Below are 15,695 nucleotides of genomic sequence, written 5' to 3'. Positions count from 1 at the left end.
GGGGTGGGCAAACTTTTTGACTTGAGGGCCACAATGGGTTCTTAAACTGGACCGGAGGGCCGGAACAAAAGCATGGATGGAGTGTTTGTGTGAACTAATATAAATTCAAAGTAAACATCATTACATAAAAGGGTACGGTCTTTTTTTTTTTTAGTTTTATTTATTTCAAACGGGCCGTAGTTTGCCCACGGCTGGTCTAGATACTAGTATATTAATTAAAGATCTTTGTGATTTGGATTCAGGGCTCTCTAGAAACAGAGCAGCCATGTGATTACATGTCTAGGAGTGATGGGTGAATACACTTAAGTTGTTTATACCTAATATTCATTACCATCTCTTCAGCCAACTGGTGATTTGGGGGGGGGGCTTGTATTTATGCATGGCTAACTCTTTCCTTTTTCTTTAAATATTTTTATTGATTTCAAAGAGAAAGGGAGAGGGAGAAAGAGATAGAAACATCAATAATGAGAGAGAATCATTGATCAGCTGCCTCCCACATTCCCCCCCCCCCACCCCCTCCAACCGGGGACCAAGCCTGCAACCCAGGCATGTGCTCTGACCAGGAATTGAACTGTGATCTCCAGGTTCATAGGTCGACACTCAACCACTGAGCCATTCTGGCCGGGCACATAACTCTTTTGATTTCCTTTTAAAAACCCTTGAGACTTTAATGTGACATTTTGAATTCAAGAAAACTGATGGACATATAAAATTACATATAGCAAAAATTGATGCATAATTAATAATTTTTCTCCAAACATCCTGAATATCTTTTATCTTAAAGGATGTTGATGAATTCTTTAGAAAGATGTCACAAATAACTATTCACAAAGGATTGTATCTGCAAAACCACTTGTCACTTTTGAATTAATGACTGTTAAAAACTATACCCATGCTGCTATTCTACACCTTAAACTCACCATGAAGATTGATAGAAAACTTTAATCTTAGCTAATCAAGTTGGTTTTCATGACAGTTTCTACAATGCATAATCACTTAAAACCGTTTTTAAATAGCTCAGATGTAATCTGGTGTCTGACTATGGGCACACAATGCTGTGTGCTTCTGAATTTATTTAAAAGGATGTTTGAAACGTTTTGGTGTTTTGATTAGTTATGTAAGGGTAGTGAAAAGTACAGCCACATGAAAGAATGAGGGCTGAGTCAGTAAGCTCCATTATTTAGTCCTGGGTCTATTTTACTGTCTGTTTTTTAAATTCAGGACTACATGTGTTTACTGAATTGGTTAATCACAATAGTAAATTTTTAAAACTTTATTATTTCTATATACTTTCTGTCTCTTCAGCTAAATTATGAGCTCCTTGGAATGCCTATCTTATTCAATTTTTGTATCTTGTGTCTGGTACATCTTAAGTGCTCAATAAATAATTTTTGATTGTCCACTTTTCTGAAATTCCCTCTATTTCATCTTTTGGACTTTTTAATGTGTTTTTCCCCTTTATTTCTCCTAATATGTATATGTATATGCATAGGTATAGGTATAGATATAGATATAGATCTATAGATAGATATAGATTGATTTCCCATTATTTTGGTATATGTTAGATTTCAGTTAATTAGGTAGAATTTTTATTTAGTAAAACTTCATTGTAATAAATTTGAAGACTATAAACATAAACACTAGTGCTGTTTGTAAATCTTATTTGAGAACATTATATTTTACTATAATTATTATCATATGGTTCTGAGAAATTTCAAGTCACTCTTAACCTGAGTCTTGCCAGTAATGATTTGTGGAACCACAGATTCTTGAGGATTATTAGGATCTGAGGGTTTAATGCTTTTTAGCCCGGTGATACTTAGTAAATTAATGAAGTCCTTTGCGCATTTTCCTTCATCTGTAAAACTGACATAATAAAAGGTACCTATATCATAGGGACGTTGGAATTAAATGAGTTAATACTAGTAAAATACTTAACAAGAGCCTGGAACATAACAAGTATTCAATAGATGTTAGCCACCATAGTAATTATTTTTAATTTTTACATTATGCAGAGCATTCAATTTTACATTATTGAAGCATTCTGTACATACACTTGGTAGACTGATATAGCAAATTAATTTTATTCAACTGAAATTTAAGATCTGGTTTTCCATGTCCACCTATTAGCAAGAGATGAATTCACTTAACTAACTTCGGGGATATTTATTGAATGTATGCATTGGAATATATTAGGCGTTTTGGAGACTACAAGATCATTTCCAGCAGGAAACCTTTACTTAAAATACTTAATATAAGAGTAGGAGACACGCCAGATGAGTAAGTGGATAGAGTATACAGGTGTGGTGTAGAAGATTGGCTTGTTTGAACTCAGCGAATCTTACACTTGGTAACCAATTGCACAACAAGCACATGGTCTTTGTTCTTGAGCAGGTTTCTGCATGTTTGTGCTGAGCTTGGTGAAGAAACATTATCGACTGCAGTTTTACATGGTATGTACTAATCATGGTTCCGTAGTCACTGTACATCATAGAAACCCTTACCTTTAATTATTTTTCTGTAATGAGAAGATAAAATGTAATCTGCTACTTGAGGCCTAAATTTCCATTTTGGGATGACTATTAAATACAAAAGGTTGAAGTTGAAACATTTTTGAGGATTTAAAAATTTTAACCATTTTCAAAATTTTCTAAAAACTTTTTCTTTAAATATGCTCAAAGGCTATAAAGTTAAAACCAAGTATTTGGATTCCCTAAATTGGTAGAAATTTGAAACATTTCCATAGATTTCTGAATAGTTAGTCTGAGAAGCTAAGTATATTTACCCTATTTCTCTATGGAAACTTGCTCTTCATTGAGTATAAAGGGACCAAAGCATGTATTTTCTTGGTAGCTATGGTTAGTCATAAAATTTCATAATTCTTTTTAGCCTAAGGTATTTTATTCAGTTTAGCGTTGAACAGTGTTCAGTGTTTTATGAAATGTATCACTGTGTATGATGAACTTTTCTTATTTTCTTAAAATGTAGCTAATTATAAGACTTAAAATGAAAAACATAATATTTAAATCTGTGAAATTATGTATTCATCTTGTTTTGGATTTGGGATATATTTTCTATTCTTTATGCTTTGCTTTTCTCCATTAAGACCACCTGCTGAGCATTAGTGCTGAGAAATTGTAATATTTCTTACATTTCTAATTTCTGGAGACCTTGAGAGGGAAAGAGTAAAATTCTCAATGAAAAATCTAGAAACCGTCAAGACAAATTAGAAATAATAGGATCTCCTATGAAAATATAAATGGTGCCTATTGGAAAAAAAAATCATTTATGCATTTTTAAGCAACCAGGGTAAAAGAGAATTGGATCTTTTAAGCAGATAAAAATAAAATAAAACAAAGCCACTATATAATATTTGCTGAAATAGAAAATAGGTTTATTATGAATAAATCAAAATCTAAGAATTTTGAAGAGTAATAAATTCCAGTCAAAATTACGACACTAGAAACATGAGCTTTTTTTTTCATTCACATTCAACTCATACTGATGATGCTAAAAGTCCCTAACGGCCACCTCTCAGGCTGGATGGAACTGAAACACAGAGGCCTTTGGAAATTTGAAATTGACTCGTGCCGTTGAACAGAGCTGTGACGATCAACTTCCAAGTATGAAAAGGTGGATTCAAGGGCAGTTGATCTCTCCTGGTTTGAATCATTTGAATTTAGAAATAACTCTTTATGGGAAAAAGTTACCATAGTGAACTCTGAAAAAAGAAATAGAGTTTAGCAGGTTTAATAACTGCAGAATGCAGCTGGAGTAAAATGTTCCTCTCTAAATGTCATAACAACACCATACATTTCTTATTATCATTGTAAGCCGATGGTTCGAGACTATGGTTTATTCTTTACATGGTTATAAATTTAGCTCAGGATAATAAGCAATCCATTTGTATACTAAGATTACTTTTTTAAAATGTTTTCATGGTTTTAAGGTTCCAGTAGGCACCAAAATGAATATAATTTGCTAACGACATTTATTTTGTATAACCTTCTCTTACAAAATTTAACCAAAAAACCATGCTAGAATTGTGTGTTTCAGAGTTACTCTTGCTTCCTGGCTGCACTGATCAGTTGTGTTCACTAACTGTTGTGTTGTTGGGCTATTAACAGTTCGCATGGACTCATGTCACTTTACTGATAACAGTTACTCAGTCACATCTTGTCATCCAAAATCTGTTTGAAGGCATGATATGGTAAGGGCTCAGAATTATGCTGCTTTATACTTATGTCATAGCATTTTTAAAGCGCTTTCACATTGAACAGTGTCTCACAAACTTCTACTAAAATGTACTATTTGTTGTTGCTCTATTCCATTAAAATACCTTACTGAGTTTTGTTGATTTTACTATTTGACACCTGAAGACAAACATGTTAGCTGGGCATATTCCTTATTCAGATTCCAAATAAAATAAAGTCCTTATAAAAGTTTCAAACAGTTAATTACACTTTCAGGCTTGACTACTATTTGAATGTGACTTTTTACAAAGCATCGCTCTTAAAAGGAGCATATTATTTACATGGGATGCAGAAAGAACGTGAAAGTTTGCTTGCCAACATTGTGCTGGCAAAGCACTTTCTCTAGTGAAAGTGGTACATACCCTGCCCATGTATAGGAGCAGGTGTCTGGATTTCAAATGTATGAAATTACTCGCTATATAGCAGTGGCTTGCCCATTCAGAAAGCATTTTTGTAAGTTAAAAATTAGTTTCAAGGGGGTGGGGGTGGGGACATATGTAATACTTTCAACAATAGGATCTCCTATGAAAATATAAATGGTGCCTATTGGAAAAAAAAATCATTTATGCATTTTTAAGCAGCCAGGGTAAAAGAGAATTGGATCTTTTAAGCAGATAAAAATAAAATAAAACAAAGCCACTATATAATATTTGCTGAAATAGAAAATAGGTTTATTATGAATAAATCAAAATCTAAGAATTTTGAAGAGTAATAAATTCCAGTCAAAATTACGACACTAGAAACATGAGCTTTTTTTTTCATTCACATTCAACTCATACTGATGATGCTAAAAGTCCCTAACGGCCACCTCTCAGGCTGGATGGAACTGAAACACAGAGGCCTTTGGAAATTTGAAATTGACTCGTGCCATTGAACAGAGCTGTGACGATCAACTTCCAAGTATGAAAAGGTGGATTCAAGGGCAGTTGATCTCTCCTGGTTTGAATCATTTGAATTTAGAAATAACTCTTTATGGGAAAAAGTTACCATAGTGAACTCTGAAAAAAGAAATAGAGTTTAGCAGGTTTAATAACTGCAGAATGCAGCTGGAGTAAAATGTTCCTCTCTAAATGTCATAACAACACCATACATTTCTTATTATCATTGTAAGCCGATGGTTCGAGACTATGGTTTATTCTTTACATGGTTATAAATTTAGCTCAGGATAATAAGCAATCCATTTGTATACTAAGATTACTTTTTTAAAATGTTTTCATGGTTTTAAGGTTCCAGTAGGCACCAAAATGAATATAATTTGCTAACGACATTTATTTTGTATAACCTTCTCTTACAAAATTTAACCAAAAAACCATGCTAGAATTGTGTGTTTCAGAGTTACTCTTGCTTCCTGGCTGCACTGATCAGTTGTGTTCACTAACTGTTGTGTTGTTGGGCTATTAACAGTTCGCATGGACTCATGTCACTTTACTGATAACAGTTACTCAGTCACATCTTGTCATCCAAAATCTGTTTGAAGGCATGATATGGTAAGGGCTCAGAATTATGCTGCTTTATACTTATGTCATAGCATTTTTAAAGTGCTTTCACATTGAACAGTGTCTCACAAACTTCTACTAAAATGTACTATTTGTTGTTGCTCTATTCCATTAAAATACCTTACTGAGTTTTGTTGATTTTACTATTTGACACCTGAAGACAAACATGTTAGCTGGGCATATTCCTTATTCAGATTCCAAATAAAATAAAGTCCTTATAAAAGTTTCAAACAGTTAATTACACTTTCAGGCTTGACTACTATTTGAATGTGACTTTTTACAAAGCATCGCTCTTAAAAGGAGCATATTATTTACATGGGATGCAGAAAGAACGTGAAAGTTTGCTTGCCAACATTGTGCTGGCAAAGCACTTTCTCTAGTGAAAGTGGTACATACCCTGCCCATGTATAGGAGCAGGTGTCTGGATTTCAAATGTATGAAATTACTCGCTATATAGCAGTGGCTTGCCCATTCAGAAAGCATTTTTGTAAGTTAAAAATTAGTTTCAAGGGGGTGGGGGTGGGGACATATGTAATACTTTCAACAATAAAGATTTTTCAAAAATAAAATAATAAAAATAAAATAGTATTAGCTTAAAATTATAAAAATTATTAGTTAAAAATAGAGTGGAGAAAAAAAGATTTTAAGAAATCTGACCATAATTTCCCCACATTTAAAAAAGCACTCATTAATTAAAATCTTTTACAGTTGGTTTTGTGAAAATAAATTATTCCCATGACAGCTTCATGATTTTTAGCCAAGGAGTTGGTGTTATGTGTGTACAATTAACATCATTTTAAGATTGTCTTCCATATACAAACTTAAATTATGAAATTAATAGTTTCTGTATAATTAGTAGGGTTTAATGCAATTTTAGGCTAAGATAGAATTAAAATTGATAATTTTTCCTGAAAGACAATTTGTATTAAGAGCTTAGTATAAATTTTTCAGATTATACTCTATCTAAACCAAATGACTCATTCCATTTTGAAAGGTGGCTTTTTAAAAAACTTTTTCTCATCCCTATTTCTCTCTCCTCTCCCTTCCTCTCTGAAAATATTTTTAAAAATTTTTTATACTATTATAATTTGTTCCTCATAAAAATGAAATTTGAAAATCCATAGCTATAGAAATTCATTATTTAATATTAAAATTAAATTGATTATTTAGTATATTCCTTAGCAATATTTTCCCACTATGTTAATTTATTTATAGATTTTGATCTGCTTAATTGCTAAGCAGGCAAATGTGGTTAATATTTAATGTTTCTAATAATGTTTCGGCAAGTGTTATGTTCTGGACTAGTCTGAAGGGTAATTCCAAGAGTTATTATATTGATTCATTGTGAGTCATAAGCTGTATAAAATACTTGTCACTTAATCATATGAACTTGTTTTTGCTGACTTTTTTTTTTTTTAAAGGTTCCTTGTTCCAATATCAAGTGTTATCTGCAATGACATAACTGCTTACCTTTTTGGATTTTTTTTTGGGAGAACTCCATTAATTAAGGTAATTATAAAATATCACAAGCCACTACCCTAATCTTAAAGATTAGCCACTGGGGACTTAGTGCTGTTACCCATTTTTTAATTTCTTTTGTTTGTTTGTTTTTCTTTTTTGATTTCCAAGGGCCTTCAACCCTCCTTGGCTGCACTCAGGGCAGCGAGCATGTTTCCCGAGGGTGCTGTCTGGTTCTTCAACTGTTCTGTTGGCTCCTCACTGAGGGCCCGACACCATCGGTTATCCTTTCTCCCATGAAGGCTCATTTCTCCTTTCTGCTGGTTTCTTCTCTCAGTGATGTGGTTCTCCTTGCCTCTGCTCCCCCAGCTGTCTGACCCGCCCCCTCCTTCACCAAACTTTTTGAAAGTGTTCATTACACCATCTTCACATACTCATGTCCATTGTAAGACTTTTACACCCAAACTAAAAAAAAAAAAAATTGAGGCCCTAAATAAAACACTGATAATGTAAGTATGAGGAAAGGTTAGAATAAGGGAAAGGAATGGACTCGAGAGCAGGCCATGTCGTTTTGCCTTAGAGCTGCTTCTCTTTACAGTCAGTGGAGGCAAAGAAGGAAATGAATTAAGTTATAAGTTCCCGTGTTGAGGAAAAAAGAAACAAAGCAGTTCTTCATGGAAGAGCAGACCTTGGCCTTTAAAACCCTCCATAAATTCTCCCCCACAGAGCAGCGGTCCAACACAGGGTGTCAGGCTGAGCCTTAGGGATACAAGCAAGCCATGTATTTTCCTCAGGTTTCTAAAGCTGTTCAGCACACAGGCAAGTGATTAAGTGTTCAAGGCTCCTGGACCAGCTAGAAGTGATGGGCTGAGGACGTCTTCAGAGAGGCTGTACGCCTGCAGAAGATTCACTGTCTGACTTAGAACGAGTGCTAGTGAGCTTCCTGGGCTGGATTAGTTGCATAATATATGCAGATGGAATTAAGTTCACCCCTAAGTCAATATGCTGTGGAACAATTCAATTTGGTGGCTATCTTTGAACTAATCAGCGGGCATTTTTGAATTTGAGTCAACTCGCACTGCATGATGATAATACCGAATTATCCTACGAGAAGGTAGACATCTGCCCCTTCGCTATTGTCAGATATGTCAAGAAACCGGTTATTTGTGCCAACCCTCTTGGCTTTGAGCTTTATGACCATCACAACAAGAGGCCCGTAAACAGCTCGTGCAGCTTAGCTATCACCCGTTTCCGTCTGCAGAAGCTTCCCTGGGATATTTGTTGGCTCCTGTCCCTGTTGTTCCACTGAAAGGGTCATCACAGAAGCCATCAGTGACCTGATGACAGCGCCCCAAACATCAGTCCTTCCTTTGCAGGGCAGCTCAGGCAGTTAACGCAGGCCCCTCCTGAATCTCCCCTCCTGCACCACCGACTTCCACATTCCTCCCCCTGAGCGCCTCGTGGACTGGGAAGCAGTAGCTCTAATCTGAAACAAACAGTATCTGTTCTTAGAAGCACAGCGTGGTCCTTTCTTCGTGGAGACAGACAAGGTTGTGACCAGAGAGAGAAGGATACGTGAATACTTGGGGAGTAAATACTATATCTGGGGCTGTGGACCATTTTGCCATTTGCATGGCCTCTTGGGAATACGTGGGAATCTGGTGGGCTGCGATGTCCATGTTTAGTTATGCTCACCTATTTTTGGTGTGTGTCCAATGTTTGAGGGCCCAATATATATTACATACTATTAGAGAAATTTGCATAAATAAATTGGGATCATGGAATGAAGGGGAAAGGGTGGCAAAGCCATTCCAAGGAGAGATGTATGGGAATTCATCGAACAGAGCTTGCATATGTATTGTGTGTTTTGGGAGTACAGTAACTCTCTTTTATTTTATTTGGCCTTTTCTAGCTATCTCCTAAAAAGACTTGGGAAGGATTTATTGGCGGTTTCTTTTCCACAGTCGTGTTTGGATTCATTGTGAGTTTTACTAAGATTTCTATTTTATTTCTATTTTGAAAAATGGTAGCAAGTGTATCAGTCTATCCTAAACCTAAAAGAATTAAACTGCAAAGGGCTAATACTGTATTTATTGAAACCCACCAGGCATAATCTATTCTGTACCCCAGTAGCTCTCATCCTGGCTTCATATCGGAATCACCTGGGGAGCTTATTCAACATCTATGTCCCAGCCCCTTACCAGGCCAACTCCCCCCTGGTGTACGTGGAGGCCTTGAGGCCCTCTGTTGTGTTTGGCAGTTTCGAACAGCTGTTCTGCCTTGTTGGGACACAGGTTCTGGGACAGGTGGTGGCCTTGAGTAAAAGCAGAAAATACAAATGATGTTGAAGAGCCTTGCCTTCCTTACACATGCTGCTACTTGGCTTAGCAAGTGCTTACTGCCGTGAGCCCAACATGCAGGAAAAGGTTGTTAAAAATAATTGTTTGCTTTTAGCCATGAATAATGAGTCTTGTTAATGTTTTAAAAATTACTTTATAGTTATGGAATGTAGGTTTTTTTAATTAAAAGTTATCTCATAAGAAGCAGTAAAGATATAGTAAAATGGCTAGATATAAGGTAAATATATTAAAAAATAGTTAGGAGGTTTAATTTTTTAAAAGTGTAGTCCCTAACAGTTCTAGAATACATTCCACAGCCAAATATACAGTGACTAGAAACAACATGAGAGAGAGCAAATATACAAATAAATGAAAAGTATCAGGTTCCTGGATGGGAAAACCATTCCTCTGTTTAATCTGCAAGTTTAGTTCATTCTCAATGAAAATTCCAATAGGATCTGGCAAAACTAATCCAATCAGTGTTTATGTTGTATACTCTGCATACTGTAGAGTACTGATGAGATAGTAACTCATAAACAGAATGATGAAAAGGGAACTGACCCTGTCTGATGTTTATACATTATGAAGCAGGAATTACTAAGTTAAATAGCACTATAAGAATTTGGTATTATTAAAGACTAATTTAGAAATAGTATAAGAATAGCATATCATTAGAAGAAAATAAACAGCTACCCTGTAAGAAGGTAATGCATGGCAAAAGTAATGAAAAGGGACATTATATATTTTCTAATATATAATTTTGAGGAAACTGGTTAGGAGCAAAATCAGTTTATTAACATTCCTAGTGTTAATTTGCACTTCTCTTAATCATTCTTGAGCAGTATAATGGGGTGAATGGCTGCAAAAGAAAAGAGAATAAACTGTTGTCTAACAATTTCAATTTAAAATATTTCATTTTATGTATCTTCTCCCATGACTGAGAAAAGCTATATTAAAATTACAGTGCTGTGGTCAAGGAAAGAATAGTTTAGTCAAAGTTTTCTGGGTTGGTTAACAATGGTGTTTTTCATCTGTATTTTTTTTTGTAATTTTAAATCACTGGTTATTTATTAATTGATGAAATTAATATAACATTTATTCAAAGAACTTCAGTCCTGTACTCTCCCATACCTTAATTACTAGCATCTGCTAACATTAATTATGTGTACTTTAGAAAAGTGAAACCTTGTTGAAATGCTTGTTTAAATGTTTAAATCAGCTTCTTTTTCTCCTTCCCCTTCCTTGTTTCTATTGTGGTCACATAGAGATCATCTCTTTGATTTCCAAAAGGCCTTTGGTTTTCCAATGGCTTTTCAAAGTCTTTGATTGGGTCAGTTTTGACCATCGAGCTTTGAGAATACATAGCAGAATGTGAATACAAAGAAACTTTGGCATCTACTCTGGCTGTTCTGCTGACACAACACACACACACACACACACAATCAATCTTTCATTCAGTGTTTCATGAACTCCTGCTTTGTTATTCAGGCTGCCTACGTGTTATCCAAGTACCAGTACTTTGTCTGTCCGGTGGAATACAGAAGCGATGTAAACTCCTTCGTTACAGAATGTGAACCCTCGGAACTTTTCCAGCTTCAGAGTTATTCACTTCCTCCCTTTCTGAAGGCGGTGCTGAGACGGGTAAGATAAATGTGGGTAAGGTCCTCTATCCCAAAGAGTAAGATTTTTGTAAGAAATTGATTTCTATGATACAGAAGTGGTTTCACTGTCTGCTTAGCATCAATAATGTATTCTAGCCCTTTGTAATCTCCCTTTCTTGAACATAAAGTGAACATTACTGTCATAAACTTATTGTTTTTTAGGGGTTTACTTGCCTAATGGTTTGAATACTGATGCTATAATTTATCTTGTATTTGTTTTGAAACATTGAAAAATATTCCATAGATTTCTGAAAATTGGATGAGTTACAATAAGTTTCACATGTAATTGGCATGAATTGGCTAAATTTTTTAAAATTTATTTTTATTGATTTCAGAGAAATAGGGAGAGGGAGATAGAAACATCATTGATGAAGAGAATCACTGATCAGCTGCCTCCAGCATGCCCCCTACTGGGGATTGAGCGCACAACCCGGGCATGTGCACTTGCCTGGAATCGAAGCCTGGACCTTTCAGTCTACAGGCCGATGCTCTATCTACTGAGCCAAACCAGCCAGGGCATGAATTGCCTAAATTTAAAAATTAATTAAAATTCACCAGCTCAGAGTTTCCTTGATTTTTCAGGGGACCTTTACTAGCAGAGAAAACTGCTGCTTCTAAAAACCAGTTTCCCTTCCAGAAGTGCACTCCTGCCATTTAAGGCAACCTGCGGTCTTACACTGCAGGCTGTGCCATGCTGTCCAGCAGAACCTGCTGATATGTGCCATCGAAACCAGAGGTGGTTACTTAAACTGGGGAATCAAATAATTGTGTGTCTACACACGTGTATATGCATATATCTGAATCATATTATTTTTTAACTAAAGTCCTTAACTTTAGAGAATAATTTATTTCTCTCCTGAGTGCTCAATACATGGATTCCAAGAATTTTTCCAATGTCCAAGCCATCTCTTATCTGCAAAGATCTGAACTGCCAATCTTTGATTAAGATTGGTGCTCTCAATGATGGTTGTGAAGCCACACCAGCTCTGCACTGTGTATAGTTTGTAGTTTTAGTTTAAAGCAGAGCAAGAAAAGAAATTTGGAACAAGAACTTAGAATTTATGAAACAATTTGCAGAATTCTCAATTTTTATGATCTCCATAAATCTTTTATAAACGTCTTGCTGATGCACATTTTGGTATATTTTTAAAGCAACTTATTTTCATGTGTTTCCACATCATTTAGTTTACTATTAATAGAAAGACCAGCTTTACCCTCACTCTGTCATACAAAGTTATAAAGCAAAATAAAATTCAAAATTTAAAATACATTATATAATTACAAAAAAACAAAGTACTACTGGTAAAAAACAAATTCCGAAATTAACTCAGCTGATTCTTGGTAAGTCTACAGCTCAAGTGTTGTAGAAATTTCTAGATGAACTAGAAAGTAGCCTGTTGGCTGCAAGGTTTTGGTGTGCCAGGCACTGTCAGTATGCATGCAGAGGGCACAAGAGTGCGGCTAGGAGAGGCTGATAAGGAGAGCTTACCGTGTATTTTTCTCCCATGAGCCTGAAAGTTTGTGAAATTAACAAAAATGTGGCATATGTTTTGAAGTATTATTATGTCATATTCTTAGTTTAGGTGACATGCTCAACTCCAATTTTAGCCCCACCCCTGCCTCTTGTTTTCCTCCGTAGGAAAGAGTGAGCTTGTACCCTTTCCAGATCCACAGCGTTGCTCTGTCAACATTTGCATCTTTGATTGGCCCCTTTGGAGGCTTCTTTGCCAGCGGATTCAAAAGAGCTTTCAAAATCAAGGTGTGTGTTTAGGTTCTTTGTTACAATATCAGAGAATGTAATACAGTTGAAATTCAGTTCTCTATGGGTCTCCTACATTAAGCCCTCGAGCAAAAACTATTGGTTTCAGGCCTCACAGAAATACTTCCTGGTTGATTTGAGTGTATTCTTTCTTGTTGGGTTTTGGTCGAGCCATGTCATGTCAGCCCCTTCTATAGAAATGGCATGTGTTACTTAATTGGGGACAACACAGAATCTTGGTCCTTCAAGTGCTCGGCCAAGAATCCAGCATGAATCGTCTGAAGATGAGTGTCCTGCCACAGTCTCACTTCAGGGACAGACAGGGCAGCCTTTGAATATGTAACCATGCATTCTGCTCCATCAGGAGTCAGCTAACTTCTGTAAAATCCTGTGGTTGTTCATCACACCCTAACTACTCAACTCTGAACTTGGCCATCATTGTGGGCAAGCCTGGCGGACAATGTGTCAATGAGTGGGCATGTTATTTATTTTGTAAATCAAGTTAATAAAGTTACAAAAACAGTGGCTGGATTTGGTCTGTGGGACATAGTTTGCTGATCCCTGTCCCAGATACTTAAAATCATCCCTATGTTTTAAGTTAGATTCTCATAAAGTGACACATAGGGTGTCCCCCCAAAATGTATCCACATTTTAACAGCTAATAGCTCAATTGATGCTTCTTTCTTTTCAAATTTAACCCATCGGAATTAATAATTATTCAAAGTGTGTACGCATTTTTGGGGGACACCCTGTACATTTGCCCTCTTCTCTCAGCTCTCCTCTCATGGCTTCACCAAGTTAAGATGGAATATGGTGCCATTAGAAGTGAGAGCTGGCAGGCCTCTCTGAGGGGGTGGCATTTGAGCAGCAATCTGAGAAGAGGAGGAGGAGGCCTGCAGAGACATCTAAGGAAGAGACCCCAGCGAGTGCAAAAAGGGGAGGCGCTTAGCCTCTTTGAATAGTGTGTGTGGCTGATCACATTGCAGCGGTTGGTGGAGTCAGACCACGGCGGGCCCCATAAGCCAGGGAAATGAACTAACTCAGTGAGGATTTGCCATGGGGCAGATGGTATGTTAAGTGGGATGCAATATACAAAAGTGTGTATGATGTTGTCCCTGTTCTCAAAATGCTCAGCACCCACTATGGGAGATAACACAGGTCCACACAGAACCCGCAGCAGCCGTGCATGGCTAGTGTCCAGTGACGGCTGCACGCAGCGGAGCAGAGCTGAGTTACCATGGCTGTCTTGTGCTGCGGTTAGTAGGGAAGAGATGGAAGGAAATGTGTTGGCAAAAATTAACCAAAGAATTGTTTTACACAGAGATGTGTTATATTTGGAATGGCATTTTCTGTAATAGTCTCCAACCCAGGGTTTCCTGTTGACTACGGAGAATTTTTTGCCTGTCCAAAAGGCTGTAATTGCTGTTGCATTTTAGATGCTTATAGGTTGCCTGAGTGAATGAGAAGAGGAATTAGTCATAGCCATTTCCAGGCACTGGGAGATGGGGATATATCTGTCCAGTCAATTTGCAGAGGCTTACTAACCATCCCCGCAATTCAATTGACTAATGTGTCCCAAATGAACTATTTTTACTTTCCTTTTACCGAAACACTTAAAAAAAGAAGAAGAAATATTTATCATAGTAGTAAAATGTTTATTTCAGAGTAAGAACTATTAGGATAAATATGAGTTAGAACCATGTGCACATCAGTCAACAATACTAAAATAGCTCCCAAAATAGTTTTGCTTAATCGGAAAAGTAGTCAAAATATTAGACTAGTAATAGTTGATACTTTTGATATGGAAAAAGTTTTCTTAACTAAAAAAAGTTAGTGCTAGAATTAACTAATATTTAATGAGTATTATTTTAATATTGCTGGTCAATTGAGTAATGTTCTAACATGGGTATTTATGCAAAAGATGTGTTTTTGACCTGTTGCACATGTTCTAAGTTTGTATTTAGTGTGACAATCTAAAAAAAAGAAGAAGAAATATTTATCATAGTAGTAAAATGTTTATTTCAGAGTAAGAACTATTAGGATAAATATGAGTTAGAACCATGTGTACATCGGTCAACAATACTAAAATAGCTCCCAAAATAGTTTTGATCGGAAAAGCAGTTTGTAAAAATATTAGACTAGTAATAGTTGATACTTTTGATATGGAAAAAGTTTTCTTAACTAAAAAAAGTTAGTGCTAGAATTAACTAATATTTAATGAGTATTATTTTAATATTGCTGGTCAATTCAGTAATGTTCTAACATGGGTATATATGCAAAAGATGTGTTTTTGATCTGTTGCACATGTTCTAAGTTTGTATTTAGTGTGACAATCTAATAGTAAAGTATTTTCCTTAGTGTCCGTGATTCCAGAAACATCTTTAGATAGGAATTTTATGACAAAATTTTTTTGAAAATTGGCTAATCTCTTGGTTTGTTTTGGAAGGATTTTGCAAACACCATTCCTGGACATGGCGGGATAATGGACAGATTTGATTGTCAGTACTTGATGGCAACGTTTGTGCATGTCTACATCACAAGTTTTATAAGGTACTTTTAGATTAAAAAAAAAATGTTTTCATACTTGGTTTCTTGAAGTTCTCGTTTCCATAGGCATTGGTTTGACCGAGTTGCTTTTCTGCCGGTGGTAACCTATAATATCAAAGGGCACGGCGGCCCCTGGAGCTGTGTCACACCGTACCCCTGAGCAGCGTGCTTACATTTTTATT

General features: G+C 36.0%; 1 protein-coding gene across 1 annotated transcript in view; it reads left to right on the top strand.

Moving 5' to 3' along the window:
• CDS1 (CDP-diacylglycerol synthase (phosphatidate cytidylyltransferase) 1) overlaps positions 1 to 15,695 on the top strand; it is a 56,789-nt gene that overhangs the window by 34,407 nt on the left and 6,687 nt on the right. Inside the window, exons 6-12 of the mRNA XM_014545990.1 lie at positions 2,395 to 2,453; positions 4,128 to 4,210; positions 7,171 to 7,258; positions 9,120 to 9,188; positions 11,035 to 11,187; positions 12,847 to 12,966; positions 15,413 to 15,516. Coding sequence (XP_014401476.1) covers positions 2,395 to 2,453; positions 4,128 to 4,210; positions 7,171 to 7,258; positions 9,120 to 9,188; positions 11,035 to 11,187; positions 12,847 to 12,966; positions 15,413 to 15,516 — 676 coding nt within the window. The remainder of the gene's footprint in view (positions 1 to 2,394; positions 2,454 to 4,127; positions 4,211 to 7,170; positions 7,259 to 9,119; positions 9,189 to 11,034; positions 11,188 to 12,846; positions 12,967 to 15,412; positions 15,517 to 15,695) is intronic.

Source organism: Myotis brandtii, unplaced genomic scaffold, assembly GCF_000412655.1.
Source record: "Myotis brandtii unplaced genomic scaffold, ASM41265v1 scaffold424, whole genome shotgun sequence".
Taxonomy (NCBI): domain Eukaryota; kingdom Metazoa; phylum Chordata; class Mammalia; order Chiroptera; family Vespertilionidae; genus Myotis; species Myotis brandtii.
This window is presented reverse-complemented; position numbering and strand designations above follow the sequence as displayed.